This window comes from Thamnophis elegans, chromosome 4, assembly GCF_009769535.1.
Source record: "Thamnophis elegans isolate rThaEle1 chromosome 4, rThaEle1.pri, whole genome shotgun sequence".
Classification (NCBI taxonomy): Eukaryota; Metazoa; Chordata; class Lepidosauria; order Squamata; family Colubridae; genus Thamnophis; species Thamnophis elegans.
The window spans coordinates 90,056,649-90,076,192 of NC_045544.1; the positions used below are offsets into that span (position 1 = coordinate 90,056,649).

A 19,544-nucleotide genomic window follows, 5' to 3' on the forward strand; every position below is an offset into this window, starting at 1 on the left:
CAGCACTGGTCAGAACCTGCTGAATACCACCTCTGCTAGTCAGGTAATGACACATCTGGGAAGGAAAACAAAGTGTAAAGAACTCCCTAAGTGTAAGTCTCCAGACTTCCACATAGTCTTATATGCAAGGGAAAGATCTCAAGCTCTTTTGTCAATTAATTTGTTTTTCAGCAATTTTCTTATCCACATGACCCTGAATAGTGCATTTTGCCATTGTAATTGTGTATATGGGTTAGTATTAATTAACAAGAATGCATTGATGATGTCAATGATGATACAAAAAGTGAAAAATTTAATATATGTAACCAAACTCCCATAAATTGAAAATATGGAATGAGACCTAACTTTTGGCAGCCTCTCCCTTTAAATTAGCTTTTCTTTTTATTGTTTTTGTAAACTTCATTGTGACAGTTTTTCAAAATAAAAATAAAAACTATAAATTGCTAATTATATTCCAGGACAATTCATATTTATGTAATACTACTGACCACACCCTCTTACATTGATCCATGTTAAAATAAAGTGTGCTGAGACATAAGCTAAAAAATTGTCAATCCAGTTAGTTCTGTAAAATGTGCTAATTAACTGGTCAAGAACCAATAAATTTAATTTTAGCTCATGCAAGACAGGCTGTTGATATGTCTGCCTGGACTGTTGGCAGTGGGGGGGGGCTCTAAAGCAGTGTTTTTCAACCACTGTGCCGCGGCACACTAGTGTGCCGTGACATAGTGTAAGATGTGCCGTGGGAAAAACACTTTATATATAGTCAATATAGGCACAGAGTTAAATTTTTTTAACATTTTCTAATGGTGGTGTGCCTCGTGATTTTTTTCATGAAAAAAGTGTGCCTTTGCACAAAAAAGGTTGAAAAACACTGCTCTAAAGAACTATACTTTTCCTAAAACAAGTAGGGGTTGGACATATATCGTAATGCATTACTAGCATAAGATACATCTGTGGAACAAGACAAATTGTCCTGCTGTAAACTGGTTGCATTCTGTATAACTAAAGCTGTGAGATATCTTTGCCTCAAAACATCATATCCTTTTTTCTTTCATATTACAGCAACTATATTACATTTTGGTAACTTTTTACAGAATGTATACATATGCTGACATATACACTAAGATCCTCAAAATGTGGAATTATTTTTCCCTTTTTTCCCTGAGGCATGCAAATGTTAAGAGTGGAAAAGGCTTATTCGGTTGTGATCCCTGATTTTAAAATTTCTCCCAAGCAAACTTCATTTAGATATTACCTTGGTGTTATTTAATGCCACACTTGGAATACTGCGTCCAATTTGGTCACTATGATGTGAAAAAGATGTGGAGACTCTAGAAAGGGTGCAGAGTAGAGCAACAAAGATGATTAGGAAACTGGAGGCTAAAACATATAAAGAACAGTTGCAAGAACTGGGTGTCTAGTTTAATGAAAAGGACTAAGGGTGACATCATAGCAGTGTTCCAATATCTCAGGGGTTGCCACAAAGAAGAGGGAGTCAAGCTATTCTCCAAAGCACCTGTGGGACAAGAAGCAATGGGTGGAAACTAATCAAGGAGAGAAGCAACTTAGAACTAAGGAGAAATTTCATGACAGTTAGAACAATTAATCAGTAGAACAACTTGCCTCCAGAAGTTGTGAATGCTCCAACACTGGAAGTTTTTAAGAAGAGATTGGATAAACATTTATCTGAAGTGGTGTAGGGTTTCCTGCCTAAGCAAGGGGTTGGACTAGAAGACCTCCAAAGTCCCTTCCAACTCTGTTATTCTGTTTTAATAACTGATCAAACACTTATTTTTATTTTTCCTGGAATGATAATCTATTGTACACTGATTGATTGATGATTAGTGAATTTTGTATTCCTATATAGGTCTTTTATATTGTGTACTTTAGTACTTTTGCTGTAGTTTAGTATTACCTCAAGAAGGTGGAGTACAATTTTAAGGTTGATGGTTAACTATAAGTAAAATGAATTTATTAAAAAATTAGGAATTCTAAAGATGAATCTGAAATGAGCTTAAATTTTTTTAATGTGTTAACATATTTTAATACATTTATAAAACTACATATATACAAATATTATTATAAACACAGTTTTACTAATGTAATTGTAGGGGTATGGTCACAGCCTCGCCATATTACAGTAAGCTCTAAAATAGTGGAATTGTATTGGGATGAGCCAGAAAAAACCAATGGAATTGTCATTCAGTATAGATTATTTTGTGATGGGGAAGAGATTTTCAAAGGTGGTGGAGAAAATCTGAATTTCACTCATTCCACCATGCAACCAAATAACAGGTAAAATGTTACTTATTTGAGAAAGGATGTTGTTCAGTTTTTTATAATATAAATTGATATATCATACTTTAACATATGTTGGGGCTTAACCCAAGGACTATGCAGATATGTAGATTTGATGAGCAAGATATAATTTGGAACACACATGGGCAGCATTTAACACCTGTTGGGATCACCTTAAATGAAACATGTCCTTCCCAAGGATCTGATACGTGCTCTAGATGGCAGCCACACAAGCCCAGGAAAAGAGAACTGTTTTAGGAGCTTCTAGTTGGAGCTCCATGCATGCCTATGTGGGCTCCAAATCACATTAAGCTTCTGAATCAGGAGCTCTACACAGCCTAAATTGTTGCCTCCAGTATGAACAGCTCATGTAAATTAACATTGTAATCAAAATGACACTGAATACAGAGTGCCATGAACTTCACATAAAGATACCTATGGGATTGTGGAAAACAAGTCTTACAGGTAACTAATAATTATCCAATTGGGCCTTCCAGAATAGCTTTCACCTAACCACAGTTAGGTTAATCCAAGTCTCAAATTTCTAGAATTACATTTCAGGGTGTGCTTTTATTGCCATGATATGGAAGTGGGTTTCTGCTAGGATTTATATTCCTAGTCTAATCTCTAGCCTGTAGGGTCAAAGTGGTTCTTTGTTCACATGTTTACCATAACTGATCCTGCCTAGTTTCTAGATTAGCCAAGGCTGGCTATCTATTTCCACCCATTGTAATTACCAATCAATCATATCTATCACATTGTAATATTTTTAATTAAGGCATGCAAAATGTTCAGCCATACTTCTACTGTTGATTTGGTTTACAAATATGTTGTTTTGTCAATCCAGCTACAGCTACCATGAGCAGATAAGTTTTTGTCTCAGAAACCATATTTTAAAAAGGAGTGCATGAAATAAAGGAAAGAAGAAATGGTGGCACAGATTATGGAAGTTTTTTCCCCTACTTGTACACATAGGAAGTATAATTTAGTACAATAAGTGTGTTAGATATTTACTTGTAAGATTTGTATCCCATCTCTCATATAGGAGCATAAATGTCAGCATACATAATGTTTCCTTCTCCAGTTTTTTTCCCTTACAACAACCCTGTGAGATAGTTTGATCTGAGAGATAGTGAGTAAACTCCCTCAGGCAGAATAGCTGTTAAGCAGGTCTCCTTGATCCTCTTCCACCTTCCACTATACATATGCATGATGGCCAAAGAATAAGCACTTATTTCAAGCACCTGCTCTTAATGCATAACTACAAAATGGATGGATTAAGGTGTGTGTGTGTGTGTGTGTGTGTGTGTGTTAGAGAGAGAGGGGGGGAGGGAGGGAGGGAGTCATGTGACATTCACATAAATGGTTGACATTACATTGTGTTGGGATATGGTAAATATAATGAATGCTAAAATAATTGTAAAATATCTTTATATTCTCGGCTTTGTTTCTTCTTCTTCTTTCTCTTCCCTTGCACCTTCATGTGTATTTATAGATACATTTACCAGCTAGAAGCCAGTACGTGGGGTGGTAGCAATATCAGTGAAAAATATATTGTCCAGACACCAGCAACAACACCGGAGGAGATTCACATACCATACAATATCACAGTAATTAATGCAGATTCCATATTCGTAGCATGGGACATTCCTGGTAAGCATATGTATTAGTATTCAGAAGCTCCTAGATAACTTATGTATCTGTTTCAGTTATTTATTATTTCCTCTCCTTGGTTCCCATTATATAAAGAGGCAGACTTGGAAGCTGTATTAATGCAAGGATACATCCTATGGCAGATATTAGGAAAAGTTATCAATTCCATATAACAGCAATAGGCAACCTCATTTTGGATTTTTCTACTTTAGACATCAAAATAATTTAAGTGATCTGTAACAGATGATAAACTAATTCATGAAATAATTAAGCAATAATCTGTTCAAATATTAAAAATGCCATATTATGGATTTAATTTAATGATGGGCATTGAGTTATACTAGTAGCTTTAGCTTTAGTCTGCTTTAGTTTTAATTAACCAATTTATTAAAATTGGTTTCAGGAAAGGGTGAAACAGTCATTGATAACCATACTTCTTTTTGTTTCATGTTCTATTGAATGCAATGTGTATTCAGTCATTATGACCACAAATTAAGCAGACTTACAAAAGTTGAGAAAGAAAAGTAAAATAAATCCTAGGTTCTTTTTAATAAGAAGTAGCATTGCAAGATGATAAACATAGATAGGTGAGAGGGAGAGAGAGAGAGAGAGATTTTTATAAGTAATATTGTTATTTGTTTTAAAAAGTAATGTTGATATATAATAAATTATCTTGTTTATAATGTAGGATTTTTTAAAAAAAAGTCTATTCACTTCTGATATAAAAATATTGTTACATATAGCTAAAACATAATAACCATTTTAATATTCAGTATTAATCCCAAATTATTTAAAATATTTACATCTTGCAAAAAGGTCACGGGATGAAAAGATAATATAAAGGCATTAAATATAAAGTTACCAGGTAAACATTTACATGCATGCTTGGAATAGTAAATATTGTATGTCCACTGAATCAATTCTTAATAGATCTATCATATCCTGAACTGTCAATCTTTTAGTTTTCAGAAGCACAAAATCCATTATAGAAATGCTATAATATATGAAAAAGATTAAAATCTTAAATTAAACTCTCTCCCCTCCACCCGTATTGCCTAAAAGGATTTAAAAGCCCTGGAGAAAGTGGATGAATTTGATTTATAATCTACAGCTGATTTCATTGGAAAGTGTCCTATACTGTCTCAGTTTTGATAATCAGTTTCTCTGAAAGCTTTGAATATTCACTCTAACAGTCGAATCCCTGTGCAAATCTGGACCTAGCTAAAGTGATTCAGTGTGGAATTTTCTTGTATGATCAGGTTGTTTGCACTAAGAATTTTTAATTAAAAAATAGATGACCAGACATGTCCTGCAAACATCTGGATGATCTCAATCATATAGAATACTCTGGTACCATTTGCCAGACATCTGAATTAACACAGTTTTTAAATGGTAACCCTAGTCAAAAGGGAAAGCTGAATTCTTTCGGATCAGAATAAAAACCTCCCTCTGTTCTTTCCTTTCCCCTTTATCTGTTTGAATTGATATGTTTTAAAACTTAAAGATAAGAAATTACAGTAGATTCTCACAGTTTAGTGCACATTGCCATGCAGGAAGTGAATGTAAAATATCTGCTGCTAGGGATATGGGAACAGATAATTACAGTCAGCTGTCATCTTTTGTTTTCTTTTATGCACTTCCTGGGGTGCCTGACAAGGACACAGATGGGGGTACTATAGGATCTTGGTTTGATCCAAGATTTTTCTACACTTAGACATGTTAATAACATTTGAAACAGAAACTTGCCCATCACTTTAAAAAGACAGTTCTATTACCAGCATTTTTCTAAGCGAAGTTAAGAGAAAGACTGATAAGAAGCTCTTGCTTAGAAATTAATGTGCTGAGTAAGTCCATTCACACACCAAGAATTCAACCCTACAACTGATATGTGAAACAGCTGATAGCCATGTGTATTTGTAAAGCTTGCATGGATTCCCTGGAACACTGAAAGGTGTTGTAAAAAAAGAAATTACTCATAATTACTCTTTTAGGTTAAAAGAACTTACTCAAAAATTTACGCATAGGAACCTGTTTATAATTTCAATTTTGGTGTCAATTTATCCCTTTCTAGCATAGCTACTTTTCTTTGTCTGATGAAATGTGTGATAAATATTGTATTTCCTACCAGATGTGATAGGTGAGGGCACTTGTCATCTATCTACAAACCTGTGAATCATTAATTAAAATGCAAAGGTTTCTTCTTGTTGTTTTGCAAAATGATTTGTGTGCATGGATGTATCTGCATGTATTTTAGGTACCTGCTTTTTGATATACCTGCTTTTTGCTATATTGATAATTTACTGAGTAACCTGATAGAGATGGTTGAGAACTATAGTCCAGATTAGAACACAGAAAAAAAGGAAGAATACATCAAAATCTATCTTCTTAAACAGTAATTCCAAACAATAATGCACCTTAAGGAATGATTAAGCTTGCTTCTTGTTGCTGATCATAAAGTGGATTCATTAGGCTTATTATCTGAAAAATTAAGTAGAAACATAATATTTGATAAAGCAGGAAAGTTTTTACAAAGGTCCAATAACAAGAGGCTAGTTATAGAGATTTCTTAGACACAGAATGCTGATAGGTTGAGGATTTGTGCAGTGGTGTTGACCAAGAGATAATAACTGAGAACTTGTCAAAAAAGATGGCACAAGAAAGTCTTTTTACAAGAATTCTGACAATTAGGTATGAGGCTTTGCTATATCTAAGACTACCCATGAAAAGCTAAATTGTAAAGGAAAGGCAACCCATAAAATTGGGACCTGAGAAACTGCAGTACTGTGAAAAAACAGGTGGTGATAGGAGCAATTGAAAGTAGTACAGCATTCCTCCCTACATAATAACTATTATAACATGACATTACACACCCTGCAGGAAGTATTCATGTCAGGTTGAATCTTATTTTCTTTAGAGTTTACTTTTTCTATGGATAATTCCTCTCTTATGCTTTTAATACTTTATATAGAAATGATATACGGTATTTCTCTCTTTTGAAATCAAGTTTTAAAATAAGGATTGGCAGTGATTCTCCCACTGAGATAGTTATTTTAATTGATATTGTCTCCTAGAATAAAATTACATTTTATTCATCAAATGTTAATGAGAGGCTAGTTGGTCACAGTATCCTTCTTCTATGAAAGGAAGCAACATTTTGGCATTTGATCTCCTTGTCTTCTTAATAAATTTAGATTACATAAGGACCCATCAGTACACATCCATTGAGTCTCCTTTTGTTTTACTTAGGATGTTTAAACCATGGTGGTATCTCTAATTTCCAAAGCTTTATGAATGTAATAATTCAAAATATCTCTCTTACCAAACTGCAAAGATCTGAAAGTAGTAGTTTCATTAGTTAAGGAATGGAAAGATGCTTGATCCTATTTCACTTAGGGTGTTTGAGATGGGGAGACCACAGTTCTACTTTACCTTCAGACACAAAAGTGATCTCAGTGATCTTTCAGTCCAGTCAATCTCAAAAGTTTATTATTGTCACAGGACAGGTCACAAGCATGTAGACCAGTGGTGGGTTCCAGATCCCGTTGCAACCGGTATGCTGCAATGGGGCCTGGCATCCACCATGTGAATGCACTCAGCATGTGCGCAGCACGCACATGCGTACTTACCACTGGTCACGCTCCAGCTGCTCGGCAGAGCATCGTGCAGATGCCGTATGCTCTGTGCGCGTGCATGAAAGCCCCAATCAGCTCAAATAGCGGTAAGGAGAGTGGGCAGGCGGGTGGGCCCTCCGGAGTACCTGAACGGTACCTGGTGCTCCCAGCAAGCACCAGTACGCACGTATCAGGTTGTACCATTTGTATCCCACCACTGATGTAAACTTGATGATGATAGTGCTATTAATGACATTGACTTGTTTTAAAATGCATTTATAGCTGTTTCTGTGTGATTGGCAAGATTGCTAACACTATGGTATTTTTCCATACTATCACCATATATATTTCTTGTAAGGCTTGGCTTCTAATTCAAAAGCTAATCCCATATGAAAATTTAACTACAATATTGGTTTCCTTCATGGTCATTATATCAATCTGGCCAGCTAGAAAACTATATGCATAACAGGTAGCTTCCCCATATCTAGGAGTATTACAGATAGATTCTCATACCTTAAGAGTATTCCATGAGAAAATTGTCCTGAGGCTTCCACCCATAATACATTCTGATTTCTATCTTTACCAGCTATCCTTACTTTTCCAACCTCAAACTCCGTTGGAATTTATCCTCCAAACTTTAAGTGCTAAAATAAGTTTCGAGGGTTTATAAAACTGCATCTTTTTCTTGTTATAAGAGATTTTTCCTTGGTTATAATGAAGCAGAGAAATGGCCTTCCAGTATCTTCTCAACATTGCACCCAACAGACTTAAGAGGTCATCCTTTAATGTTACAGATTAACTGAACTGCCAGCTATTTGCCATTTGAACTTCTCTATAATAGTTCAGCTATCTCCTCTGCTTCACTAATTTCAGTACTTGCAGCATATAACACTGTTGCTTGAAAATCAAAATTAGAAACTGGGCAAGTGGGCAAGTAATAGTTAACCTTGGTTAACAGCTGTTTTTTTTAAATAAATAATAATCATTTTTCAATCATTTTGCCTTCTTTTTCTATCCATATTTCCTGATCTACTACTATGTAGTTGATCTATATTTGTACAAAGAAGTTGCCAGATTGAGTATACAGAATTTTAGTAGCAGTCAGAACACAGTAGAATTACACAGTGCACGCTAATGTAAAATGTATCTAGAATTCTCATTTGATTATGGTGGTTTTGTTTTGTTTGAGAAAATAACATTTTTATTTGAATATTTAGTATTAATCAAGTTACTTTAAGAAATTAATAAGGCAGTGTAATATATTCTGGTTTTATGACAAGATAGGTATACAATAATAAATCTTAATGGAAACAAACATTTTCTTTTATATTAATCCAAAGCATGAAAACCTCGTGACCCGACAAAAGCGCGAACGTCATAAGCGCGCCGACAACACCGCGCCGACAGAAGCGCAATTTAATTTAAGGTAAGGTTTAGGGTTAGGTTTAGGGTTAGGTTTAGGGTTAGGTTTAGGGTTAGGTTTAGGGTTAGGTTTAGGGTTAGGTTTAGGGTTCCGTTACAGCGCGCTTCTGTTGGCGTGCTTTTGTCGGCGCGCTTTAGGGCTAATTAGTCGCTCATTCGTCGCGCGGTTTTGTCACCGCGCTTTAGTCACCGCAGTTTAGTCAGGCGCGCTTTTGTTGTGCGCGCATTTGTGGTGGAACCTTCAACCCTTAGTGAAACTCTAAAAGAATTAAAGATAGAATCTGAAACACCATCATTTCAAGTTTAGTTGAGAAAGTATCTTTCAAAATTAATAGCTTCTGTTACCCATTGATTTTACTAATGTCTCTAATCAAGAATCTTGAACATATCCTTTAAAAGCAACTATTTTTGTTAAACATTTTTTCTTCCAGGATGTATTTGTTTCAAAACGAATGCAGTATTGAACAATTCAAGATCCCCTTCCATTGACTTGTCCATTTTTCACTGTGCAAATACAAAGAAGAACGGCAGGAGACACCATCGAGATGCTGTTTGTTTGACTTGTCCTGTTACAAAAGTTGTACTTGCCATGCAATGAAGTCATAAAAGAAAAAAAGCAGAATAATTTAACTTTTTTAATTCATAAAGATAATCACGGTTTTCTGATTACATCTTAACTTCATAAATGTTAAATAACCTATCAGCATCTAGTTGTTGTAAATTATGAAAAAGAGTATTGCTGGGAATATTAACCGACTAAATCCTTGTTCTTTAGTGAACATGAAAATGCATTATGGCAGGTTGTCATTGCGCTCACGGTAACTTTGACACCAAATAACAAAACTGCCATTTGTACTTAGGGTAAATTAGTTCACTTTTGCTTATACTGTTCCTTTCATTCTGACATAAATGTATGAACTCTGGAACTAACCAAGTCATGTGGTTTCCCCACTGAGTTTAGTAAAGCTGCCCATTTCATTCCATTTACTCATCAGAACATCAATGTTATAGTAGTTTCAAAATCACTGCTTTTATTTTAAAATATAGGAAGTTTTCTTCCAACCATTTCCAATTTCAATAACATTCTATGAACTTATTTTATTTATTTTATCACAGGGTCATTTAAGAGCAATGTACCTTTGGAGTACAATATATTACTAGATGCTGGCAGTACCTCCTCACTTGTAAAACCAGTTGGGCAGTCCAATTTCATTGTTCTGGATGGACTTGATCCATGCACCCAATACGAGATAAGGATTCAAGCCTGCCAGAATGGTAAGATGTTAAGTAATTCCATCTTGTTATTGGAAGACAGTGCAATTTTGCAAAAATATATTCTGTTTAAATAACAGAATAAAATCTTATTCCAAAATGTTTACCTAGTAAAAGCAAACCTAGGATTGAATCATTTATTTTACACATCTTCATATTGTATCATGAATATTTCAATAGAAAATTTAAATAGTTCACATTTGGGAGAATGTCAGCCCTTTTTATGAAAAACATAAAACAAGGTGTTTTTTAAGGTTGTTCTAGAAATACACATCAGAGAAAATCCATTCCCAATTAATGCTGCATCAGTAATTTATATATCCCTTTTATTATTCATAGGAAACAGAAGGATAACTCCCTCTTATTTAGAATTATAAGAAATGTATGAAACCTGATCTAATGGGTTTTGTTAACATGGGTACAGCATAATGGAATTCTTCAGGTGATATTGAATATGAGACAGCCTTGGTCTCTGGGCTTCTGAGGCAAGTGGCATTTCTCCACTGGAAAACTAACTAAACCTTTGGAAAATCATCATCATCTTGCCCCAAACCAAATTGTTTCAAAAATATCTTGCATGGTCTGTATTCCAAAAGAAGGAATGTTGTAAATCATATATTGCCAAACAGATAGGACTTTAATAAGGACTGATACCTGAGCTGAAAACATAAATTTGACATATGTTAAAAGAAACAACTTTTGCCAAGATTTTTCAATTGGCTGAGTTTCAGAAAGCAAACCAGTAAGCAAGCAGGAATGAGTATTGCTTCTTATTTTTGCTTTCCCTTTGTTAAAGGAAAATGGTGGTTTTGTGTCAGCTTACTATCTTACTTATCTATCTGTGTTATGAATGAACTTTGTATGAATTTATTTTATAAGTTTGAATGGACTTTATGAAGAACTGGATTAACAGACCATATAGGGCAGAAACTAAGAAAGCAAATGGGAACTCATGTGTTCATTTGTCTGTCCTTGCAACTGCCATTTCTAAAGAAACATTTTCAAGAAAAAATGGCAGCTTTTAGGCAATATTGTCTTGTCTCAAAAAGTTGGTATTTGATTGGTAGATGTTCAGGAACTCTCCAAAACTTTAAACAAAAGTAGGAAATAAAAATAGTCCCAGAAGGAAGTTTTCCATACTGTCGCCAAGAAAACTGCATGGGCATAACCAATTAAATTCAGCTTGAAGAACATTTTATTTCATTTACGTTTGTGTGTGTGTGTGTGTGTGTGTGTGTGTGTCTGTCTGTCTGTCTGTCTGTGTGTGTGTGTGTGTGTGTAAAAGACTAGAGCAGATGTTGTCAGTACAGTGAAAAACTATATATGACTTACTGAACACAAATAGTTTCTCAAACTGAGTCTGAACAATTTTGGGATGAAAAATTATCCAGAATACCAGAGCTCTAGGCTAGACTGGCAAATAAAGAAAACCTCTCAGAAAATAATCACAACAAGCTGCATGGATCTGTCTGTGAAGACACCAGGGGCTGAACTTGATTTGGAAGATGCTATGAATGGTATACTTTCCTTTCTTATTTACTGAACTCTCTGATGAATGGTGTTAACTGCCCAGAGATGAGCCAGGTAAAGTAGAAATTTAATAGATAAATAAAATAATTGTGTCTGGACTTTCTACTAGAAGCCTCAAGAACCCATATATTTAATTTTTTATTACAATGGTTACAATGATTTGAAAGAGACATATTTTCATTAAGAGATATTAGTTCTTGACTCTGACAATTAGAAGACTACTTTGCATGCTTGAAAGACAATATGATTCCTAAGGTCTGGTTTGTATTCTTCTAGCTGACTGTGGAGTTGGTGAACAAGTATATGCAACCACTGCTGAAGCCTTTCCTGAAGATTTGAGTCCTCCTGTCATTTCAGCCATTGGACCAACATATATAGATGTGAAATGGATACCTCCTAAAAAACCCAATGGGATAATTAGAAACTACTTTATTTACAGGTATTTCTTGAAGTTTTATATTTTTAAATATTAAATATTATAGTCCTCACTTTGTAGTGGAAGCTTTCTGTGAAGGTGAGGGATTTTTTCAAGATGGGTAGGCCTAGGTAAAATGTAAAGGTTCCCCTCATATATATGTGCTAGTCGTTCCTGACTCTAGGGGCGGTTCTCATCTCCGTTTCAAAGCCGAAGAGCCAGCGGCTGTCCGAAGACATCTCCGTGGTCATGTGGCCAGCATGACTAAATGCCAAAGGTGCATGGAACGCTGTTACCTTCCCACCAAAGGTGTTCTACTTGCATTTTTACATGCTTTTGAACTGCTAGGTTGGCAGAAGCTGGGACAAGTAACCATAGATTTCTCCGTTACACGGTGCTAGGGATTCGAACCACCAAACTGCCAACCTTTCTGATCAACAAGCTAAGCATCCTAGCCACTGAGCCAAATAGGCCTAAGCAATAGGCAAAACACCCAAATAAATGCCCAAGGTGCCCCAGAAAGACACAGTGATTATGAAAGAAAGATTATATATCATTGTGGCTGTTATGAAAAGAGTATTTTAACATTATTTCTGTTTTGAGCCTTGACTATGAATTGCATTTTCAGCATAGTGAAAAGAACATTTAAACCAAATCAATGAACCTTCTGAATGCAGATGGATCAAACAGCTTTTTCAAATATTCATCACGCTGGATGCAGAATCTGCATAAGCATTAAAACTCTTCTGGCTTTCTTGTGCAACGTAATTCTTTTGTCAGCATTCATTATGATCAAATATACTTTGGTGTTTTATCCACCAAGTTCAACAAACTCCAATTGGAAGAACAAATCACTAGTATTGTGTAGATGTTTCTACAATATTTTAAACTTGCACACATGGCTTGCTTGTCCCAGACCTCTATGATAAACAGTGTAGGGGTTGTGGCAGTAAGCCTTCTGTTTTCATTGATTAAGAAAATGTAATTGATAAGAATTTTCAATTGTTCAAAGAAGAAAAGCTGGTATGTTGGGGAATTTGTTTGGAAAAAGACTCTGTAGAATCCAAAACAATGAATGTAGATAGATGGCAAGCTAAGAAGGAAGGGAGAGAAGGGGTGAAAAGCAGTTTGAAGAAAATAAACACCGTAGGAAGAACTAGGCATTAGCCTGAAAACCATCATTCCTATGGAAACATGATGGACCCATGGAGTTGAAGGAAGGAATGACAGAATAAGAAAAATTGCTCATTAGGCTAGGTGATAAATGCCAATGCCAATGGCTTAGCAAGGAAGACAGAATTCAGGCTGATGTTTGAAGTTGCGAGATCTTCATAGTGACAAAGGAACTTGGTCAAACTTGATTTGGCTGGCTCTGTACTATTTGTCAAGGAGCAATTGATTCTAAAAAAGCAGTTGCTGTTAGTATGTTTTTTTTAACCAACTTGCTAGTAGTTTCTAAAATGCTGCTCAATTTGGAATAATTTCCCTTTTCTATGCTAATTGTATGACCAAATAGATTAAGCCCCAATTTTGAATAAAAAGAAATAAAGTATCTTTCATAGTTCAAAATATTATTTTCATTCTGCTCATTTTGTAAACAACACGGATGATTATAGTAGCAATTCCATAGCAGCCAGGGAAAGGGAAAGCAGGAAATATAATGCAGAAAGTGGAAAATATTGTAAATTGAATTTGACAGCATTTGATGGCATTTGATTATTCTAGTCACAGCCAAACAATGATATAAAGAGTAATATGAAACAGAATGTGTTACTGCCTAGCAGACTCGAAAGCAATAAACCTTCCTCCAATGTGACACAATCACTTCACAATCATAATTGTAGCCTGTTTGATACCTCGGAGTACAGCAGAAGGGCACTGACTGACATAGATACATTTTGTTTTTTATTTAAAGTGAAATGAAAATGGCGCACTGGGGCTCCAGATACAATCGTTATATTCACCTACATAGGCATGAATCACTTGGCAGTTATTTCAGCTGAAGTTTAAATGTGCTTAGACAACAACAATATCACATCTTTCTCAGATAGCTATGAAAAAAAATCAGAAATATGTAAGGACAGAAATGGAATGTAAGCACACAGCACTTTTTTTCATGCAGTGTTCATATACAGCCTTAGACTGCTACAACAAAAATCCTTCAATATTTTTAGATGATGTTTTGCATGTAATTTCTGTTTCATTTTTTGCTCCCCTGCCTTATTGTCATTTATACATTAAACTAAATTTATTTAACCAGCAAGTGAGTAGGCAGTTTTTCATTAAAACTGAAGGATCTAAATTTGCAAGGGTTTCAGCTTCTTCTATGCTAACCTTCGTGATATCTCTCTCTCCTTCCCCATCACAAATCTTTTTTCCCCAAAAGCCTAGAGTCTTAATTGGAATAAAACCATGGCAATATTTATTATCCATTTATTTCTGAACCATAAACCTGTGTATATCTGTGCGTATTTATGTGAGTGCTGTGTATTTCCTTATGTAAAGCAAGCTTATACACAGAGACTTTATTACAGAATAAATACAAAATAAAGTCAATGTAATGATAACATTTAAAAGCATGTTATCATTAGGATGACTTGATTCTATATTGAACAGTGGCTAGAAGGATAGTTTATATTCAAAGTGGTTAGAAGAAGTTTTTTCTCTTTAGCAATATTTAGTTGTTCTATAGAGGGGAGAAATAGTCAGGCACTGAATGGTTAAAAGATGGGAATGGAGTTCAAGAGTTTCGCCAGACTGTAAAGAATAATGCAAAGACTACGAGAGGTTTCTGATTATTAGAACCACTTTCTGTCTGCACTTCAGGATGTCTCCATATATTAGTGTCAGCCATTTCTATCACACTTACCATTTTAATTAAAGTTACAGCATTTGTAAAGTGAGTGAATATAAAAGTGCATTCTCCTCTCCTATTTACCATTTACATGTGACCATGGATAAGCATATCCACTGCCATAGGAGGAGGTATAATCAATATGCTGATGATACCCAATTGTATAAATCTACCCCACTGAAATATCAGGGAGGGGCTCCTCTGGTATGCATCCCCTGCCCCATGGGGATCCACCTCCTCACTACATTTCATTACATGCATGGAGTTTGCCAATTACACTCACCAAGCTTCTTTTCCGACCTAAGACTGAATGTGCAGAGGCCAAGGGAGAGACTTCTATAATGAGCCGCAATTGTCACATGAAAAAAAGCTATATCCATAGCTATGCAAAAACCACAAAATTAAACTTCACACACTGACTCAAAGAATGACATCTTCCATTTTATTTTATTTTTTAAAAAAACAGCTCTTCTATTTTCAGAATAAACACTTCAAATATACTGGCTATGTTACTGGCGGTGCAGGTTTACCATAGTAAAAATTGGAAATCCGGCTACATATCTTAGGAGTAAGTGGCAAGGCAAGCAAAGCGTAGAAGCAGAAGCAGAGGCAACTGACATTTCTTTAAAATGGCATCTTTCTCCTTTTATTGCTTGCTGTATTAGGAGAAAAACTTCCACTTAAATGAGCAGTTGAATTCTAAATACTCAGCCTTTTGAAATGATTAGAGATTGCTCAAACACTTCTGTTCACAGTTTATTCATACAAGATATGCTGTCTTTTTAGCACTACAGATGGAACTATTTGCCTAAGCATAAGTTTCTTTCATTAAATATTCAGCAGTAATAAGATCTAAACACTTTAACCAGGCTACATTGTTCAGCTTTTGCTTGTGGAAAAGCTCACAGTTGGTGACATTTTTGATATTTCAGTTTAGGGAAGCTGTTTCTTACAGATTCCCCATATTGCTAAACATTAATTTATAAATTCAGCAAACAGCAATTTTTTTAAAGTGAAATGCTGTTCAGTGCAAGCAGAACTACTTAGCATTAAAAAGCGGCTTGTGGTACTTAAAATAATTTTTTTCACTTTTCTTCAATGACTGATTTTTATAATCAAAATGATAAGACCTTGCACTAAAATGTATGCTAAATACACATATACATGGAATCAGCTCTCAGTGGCAAGCAGAAAAAATATGAGGTTTTTTTTAATTTACCTTACATTTTTTAAATCGTTATTCTAGTCCTCATCATGTAAATGAACTGAATTTAATGAAAATACTTTCAAAAGTCCAAGATTGTAGAACTCAAATCATTACTCACTTTTACACTAGATCAGATAAACTTTGAGATTCTTGTCTTAATTCTATTTAATGACTTTGTGTGCACAGTAATTCAGCATTTTTATTCTTAATTAGAAAACCCCTAAAACAGATTATTAATGTGTGCATCTCAATGTGCACATTATATACTTGCCTCCTATATATTAAACTCTCACCTAAATGACATTCATGAATAAAATACCAAAATAATTAATACATAATTCTTCTGGTAACATTTCAAACATTTTTCCATGTTACTCTTAAAAGGAGCTTGCAATGATCACTTATTTCTTTTCTTTTCTATGAAAAGGAGAATTCAGGAAAAGGTCAATGTTTTGGACATAAGGAGCACTTAGTCAATCTTGTAGATCAGCATTAACATTTATCAGAGAAACTATACTAGATTGTGGTAGTTTGGAAATGTGTACTTCAGGATCCCGTTATCATATTTGAACTTGCCAATAACCATCAAATCTTTTTGGTCTGTTTTCAGGCGTCCTGTGGGGACTCAAGAGGAAAGGCTTGTGTTCATCTGGTCTGAAGGCACTTTAGAATTTATTGATGCTACAGATGCTCTTCTGCCATTTACTGAGTATGAATACCGTGTCAAGGCTCAGAATTCCAAAGGTTCTGTGAATAGTTCATGGTCTCCAACACAGACCCTAGAAGCTCCACCAACAGGCTTGAAAGCTCCCTCAGCACAAGTGATCAGCGCTCATTCTCTGTTCCTAAATTGGACCAGTCCAACTTCTCCTAATGGTGCTATTTCTCAGTATCACATTGTCTATCAAGAGAGACAGAATGACCCAACAATTAACACTCAGGATGTTACTGCACTAACAGTTTCAGTAAGTACTAGATTAATCAATCAATGTGTGACACAACATTGGATTCAGTTTAAGCATTCAGAAATAGTATGTCAATTTTTGGTCCTCTCTTAGGATTTGTACATGTATTTCAAAAGACCTGTTTATTTAAACATATCTCAGCTGTTTAACTCTGTGAATTTCAGAAAATCATAGAATGTATATGTGAGGGGGAAAATATAACTCTGGTGTCAAAAGCAAGTTTCCTTTACCTCAAGCTGATGTAGGCATCAATTTAAAAAAGAGTTTCCTCCTACATATAAGAGATGAAAGAACAATTTAGTAAAGATTTTGTTTCCCTGGTGACTTGATGCTTTTCATAAGCTTAATCAGTCACTATTGCTTGAGTGCTAGAATACATTCCCCTATTAGTTGTGCACCAAATGTTTTGTACTACAGCTTTTGAAATGGTCCAGTGCAAGGTATGCAGTAGTCCTATCCTTATTGCCTTTCACATCTAACTTTTCCATTTTGAGAGGGAAGAGTTGACTCAGAATAAAAGGAGCAATATCTTTGAGCTGAACTTGATTCCCAGTGACTGTATAAAGGTAAAGGTTCCGCTCACACATTTGTGCTAGTCATTTCTGACTCTAGGGGGTGGTGCTCATCTCCCTTTCAAAGCCGAAGAGCCAGCACTGTCCGAAGACGTCTCTGTGATCATGTGGCTGGCATGACTAAACATTGAAGGCGCATGAAACGCTGTTACCTTCCCACTAAAGGTGGTTCCTATTTTTCTACTTGCATTTTTTTACATGCTTTCAAACTGCTAAATTGGCAGAAGCTGGGACAAGTAATGGGAGCTCACTCCATTACACAGCGCTAGGGATTTGAACCGCCAAACTGCCGACTTTTCTGATCTATGAGCTCAGTTTCTTAGCCACTGAGCCACTATGTCCCTTAGTGACTGTATACATAGACGTATATTGGCAATAATGCGTGCATGGTTTGCCATTACTTTCATCAGTGATATTTTTAATCTCCCTACCTAGCCAATTGCTTGGCATTGTTCAAGTATGGTCCCTTTAACTGAAGTATGAGTAGTATAGATGATAATGGCTATCATATGGGTGGACAATCTTCCTGAGCCAATAGGCATATTTCTTAAAAAATGACCTGAAGAAGTGGGCTTGCCTTTTTAAAAAAACCTGTGATTATGATGGCATGTTCTGTCCAAAATCACCCATCTTTCAGAAGGCAAGTCAATAAGGCTGCTCTCCATTCAGACAATATCCACCCTGTCCTTTTTCAGGATATTTCCTATCTTCCCAGTTCTTCTTTTTTATTGCAACTTTGCAACTTTAATAAAATTTGTATGCCTCCCACTCCCTAGGGACTCTGGACGGCTCACAACAAAAGTAAAAACATAAAAATATTAAAAATACAATTATTTAAAAAATAAGATATCATCCATTCAATCAAGTGGGCTGGATATTAATCAACAGCCCCAGGCCTGCCGGAACAGCCAGGTCTTGGTCGCTTTACGGAAGGCCGGGAGAGTGGTAAGGGTCTGGATCTCTGCGGGTAGCTCGTTCCACAAGGCTGGTACAGCTACAGAGAAGGCCCTCCCTCAGAGAGCCACCAGCTGGCATTGTCCGGTCGATGGCACCCAGAGGAGGCCAAACTGTGCGATCTTATTGGTCGTTGGGAGGTGAATGGCAGGAGGCGGTCTCTCAGGTAGCCAGGTCCAATACCATGTAGGGTTTTAAAAGTAATGACTAGCACCTTGAAGCGGGTCTGAAGACCAATGGGGAGCCACTGCAGCTCACGGAGGATAGGTGTAACATGGGTGTATCTAGGTACACCCGTTATCGCTCGCGCGGCTGCATTCTGGACCAACTGCAGTCTTCGAACTTCAGGGGCAGCCCCATGTAGAGTGCGTTCCAGTAATCCAGTCTTGAGGTGACGAGGGCGTGAGTGACTATTCGAAGTGCCTCCCGGTCCAGATAGGGCCGCAACTGGTGCACCAGGCGAACCTGGGCAAAGGCCCCCCTGGTCACAGCCGAAAAATGGTGTTCTAACATCAGCTGTGGATCTAGGAGGACACCCAAATTGCGGGCCCTCTCCGAGGGGTGTATAACTTCACCCCCCAGGCTAAGAGGTGGAATGTCTGGACCCTCTTTGGGAGGTAACATCAATAGCCACTCGGTCTTGTCTGGATTGAGTGCAAGCTTGTTCACTCCCATCCAGACCCTGACAGCCTCCAGGCACTGGCACATCACTTCAACTGCTTCGCTGAGTTGGCACGGGGCAGACAGATACAATTGAGTATCATCCACATATTGATGATATTTAATCC

General features: G+C 36.2%; 1 protein-coding gene across 1 annotated transcript in view; it reads left to right on the forward strand.

The window, feature by feature from the left end:
- The window catches only part of USH2A (usherin), a 517,131-nt gene that overhangs the window by 433,371 nt on the left and 64,216 nt on the right, over nucleotides 1-19,544 (forward strand). The window contains 5 exon segments of the mRNA XM_032216063.1: nucleotides 2,115-2,298; nucleotides 3,797-3,954; nucleotides 10,104-10,262; nucleotides 12,066-12,228; nucleotides 16,876-17,230. Coding sequence (XP_032071954.1) covers nucleotides 2,115-2,298; nucleotides 3,797-3,954; nucleotides 10,104-10,262; nucleotides 12,066-12,228; nucleotides 16,876-17,230 — 1,019 coding nt within the window.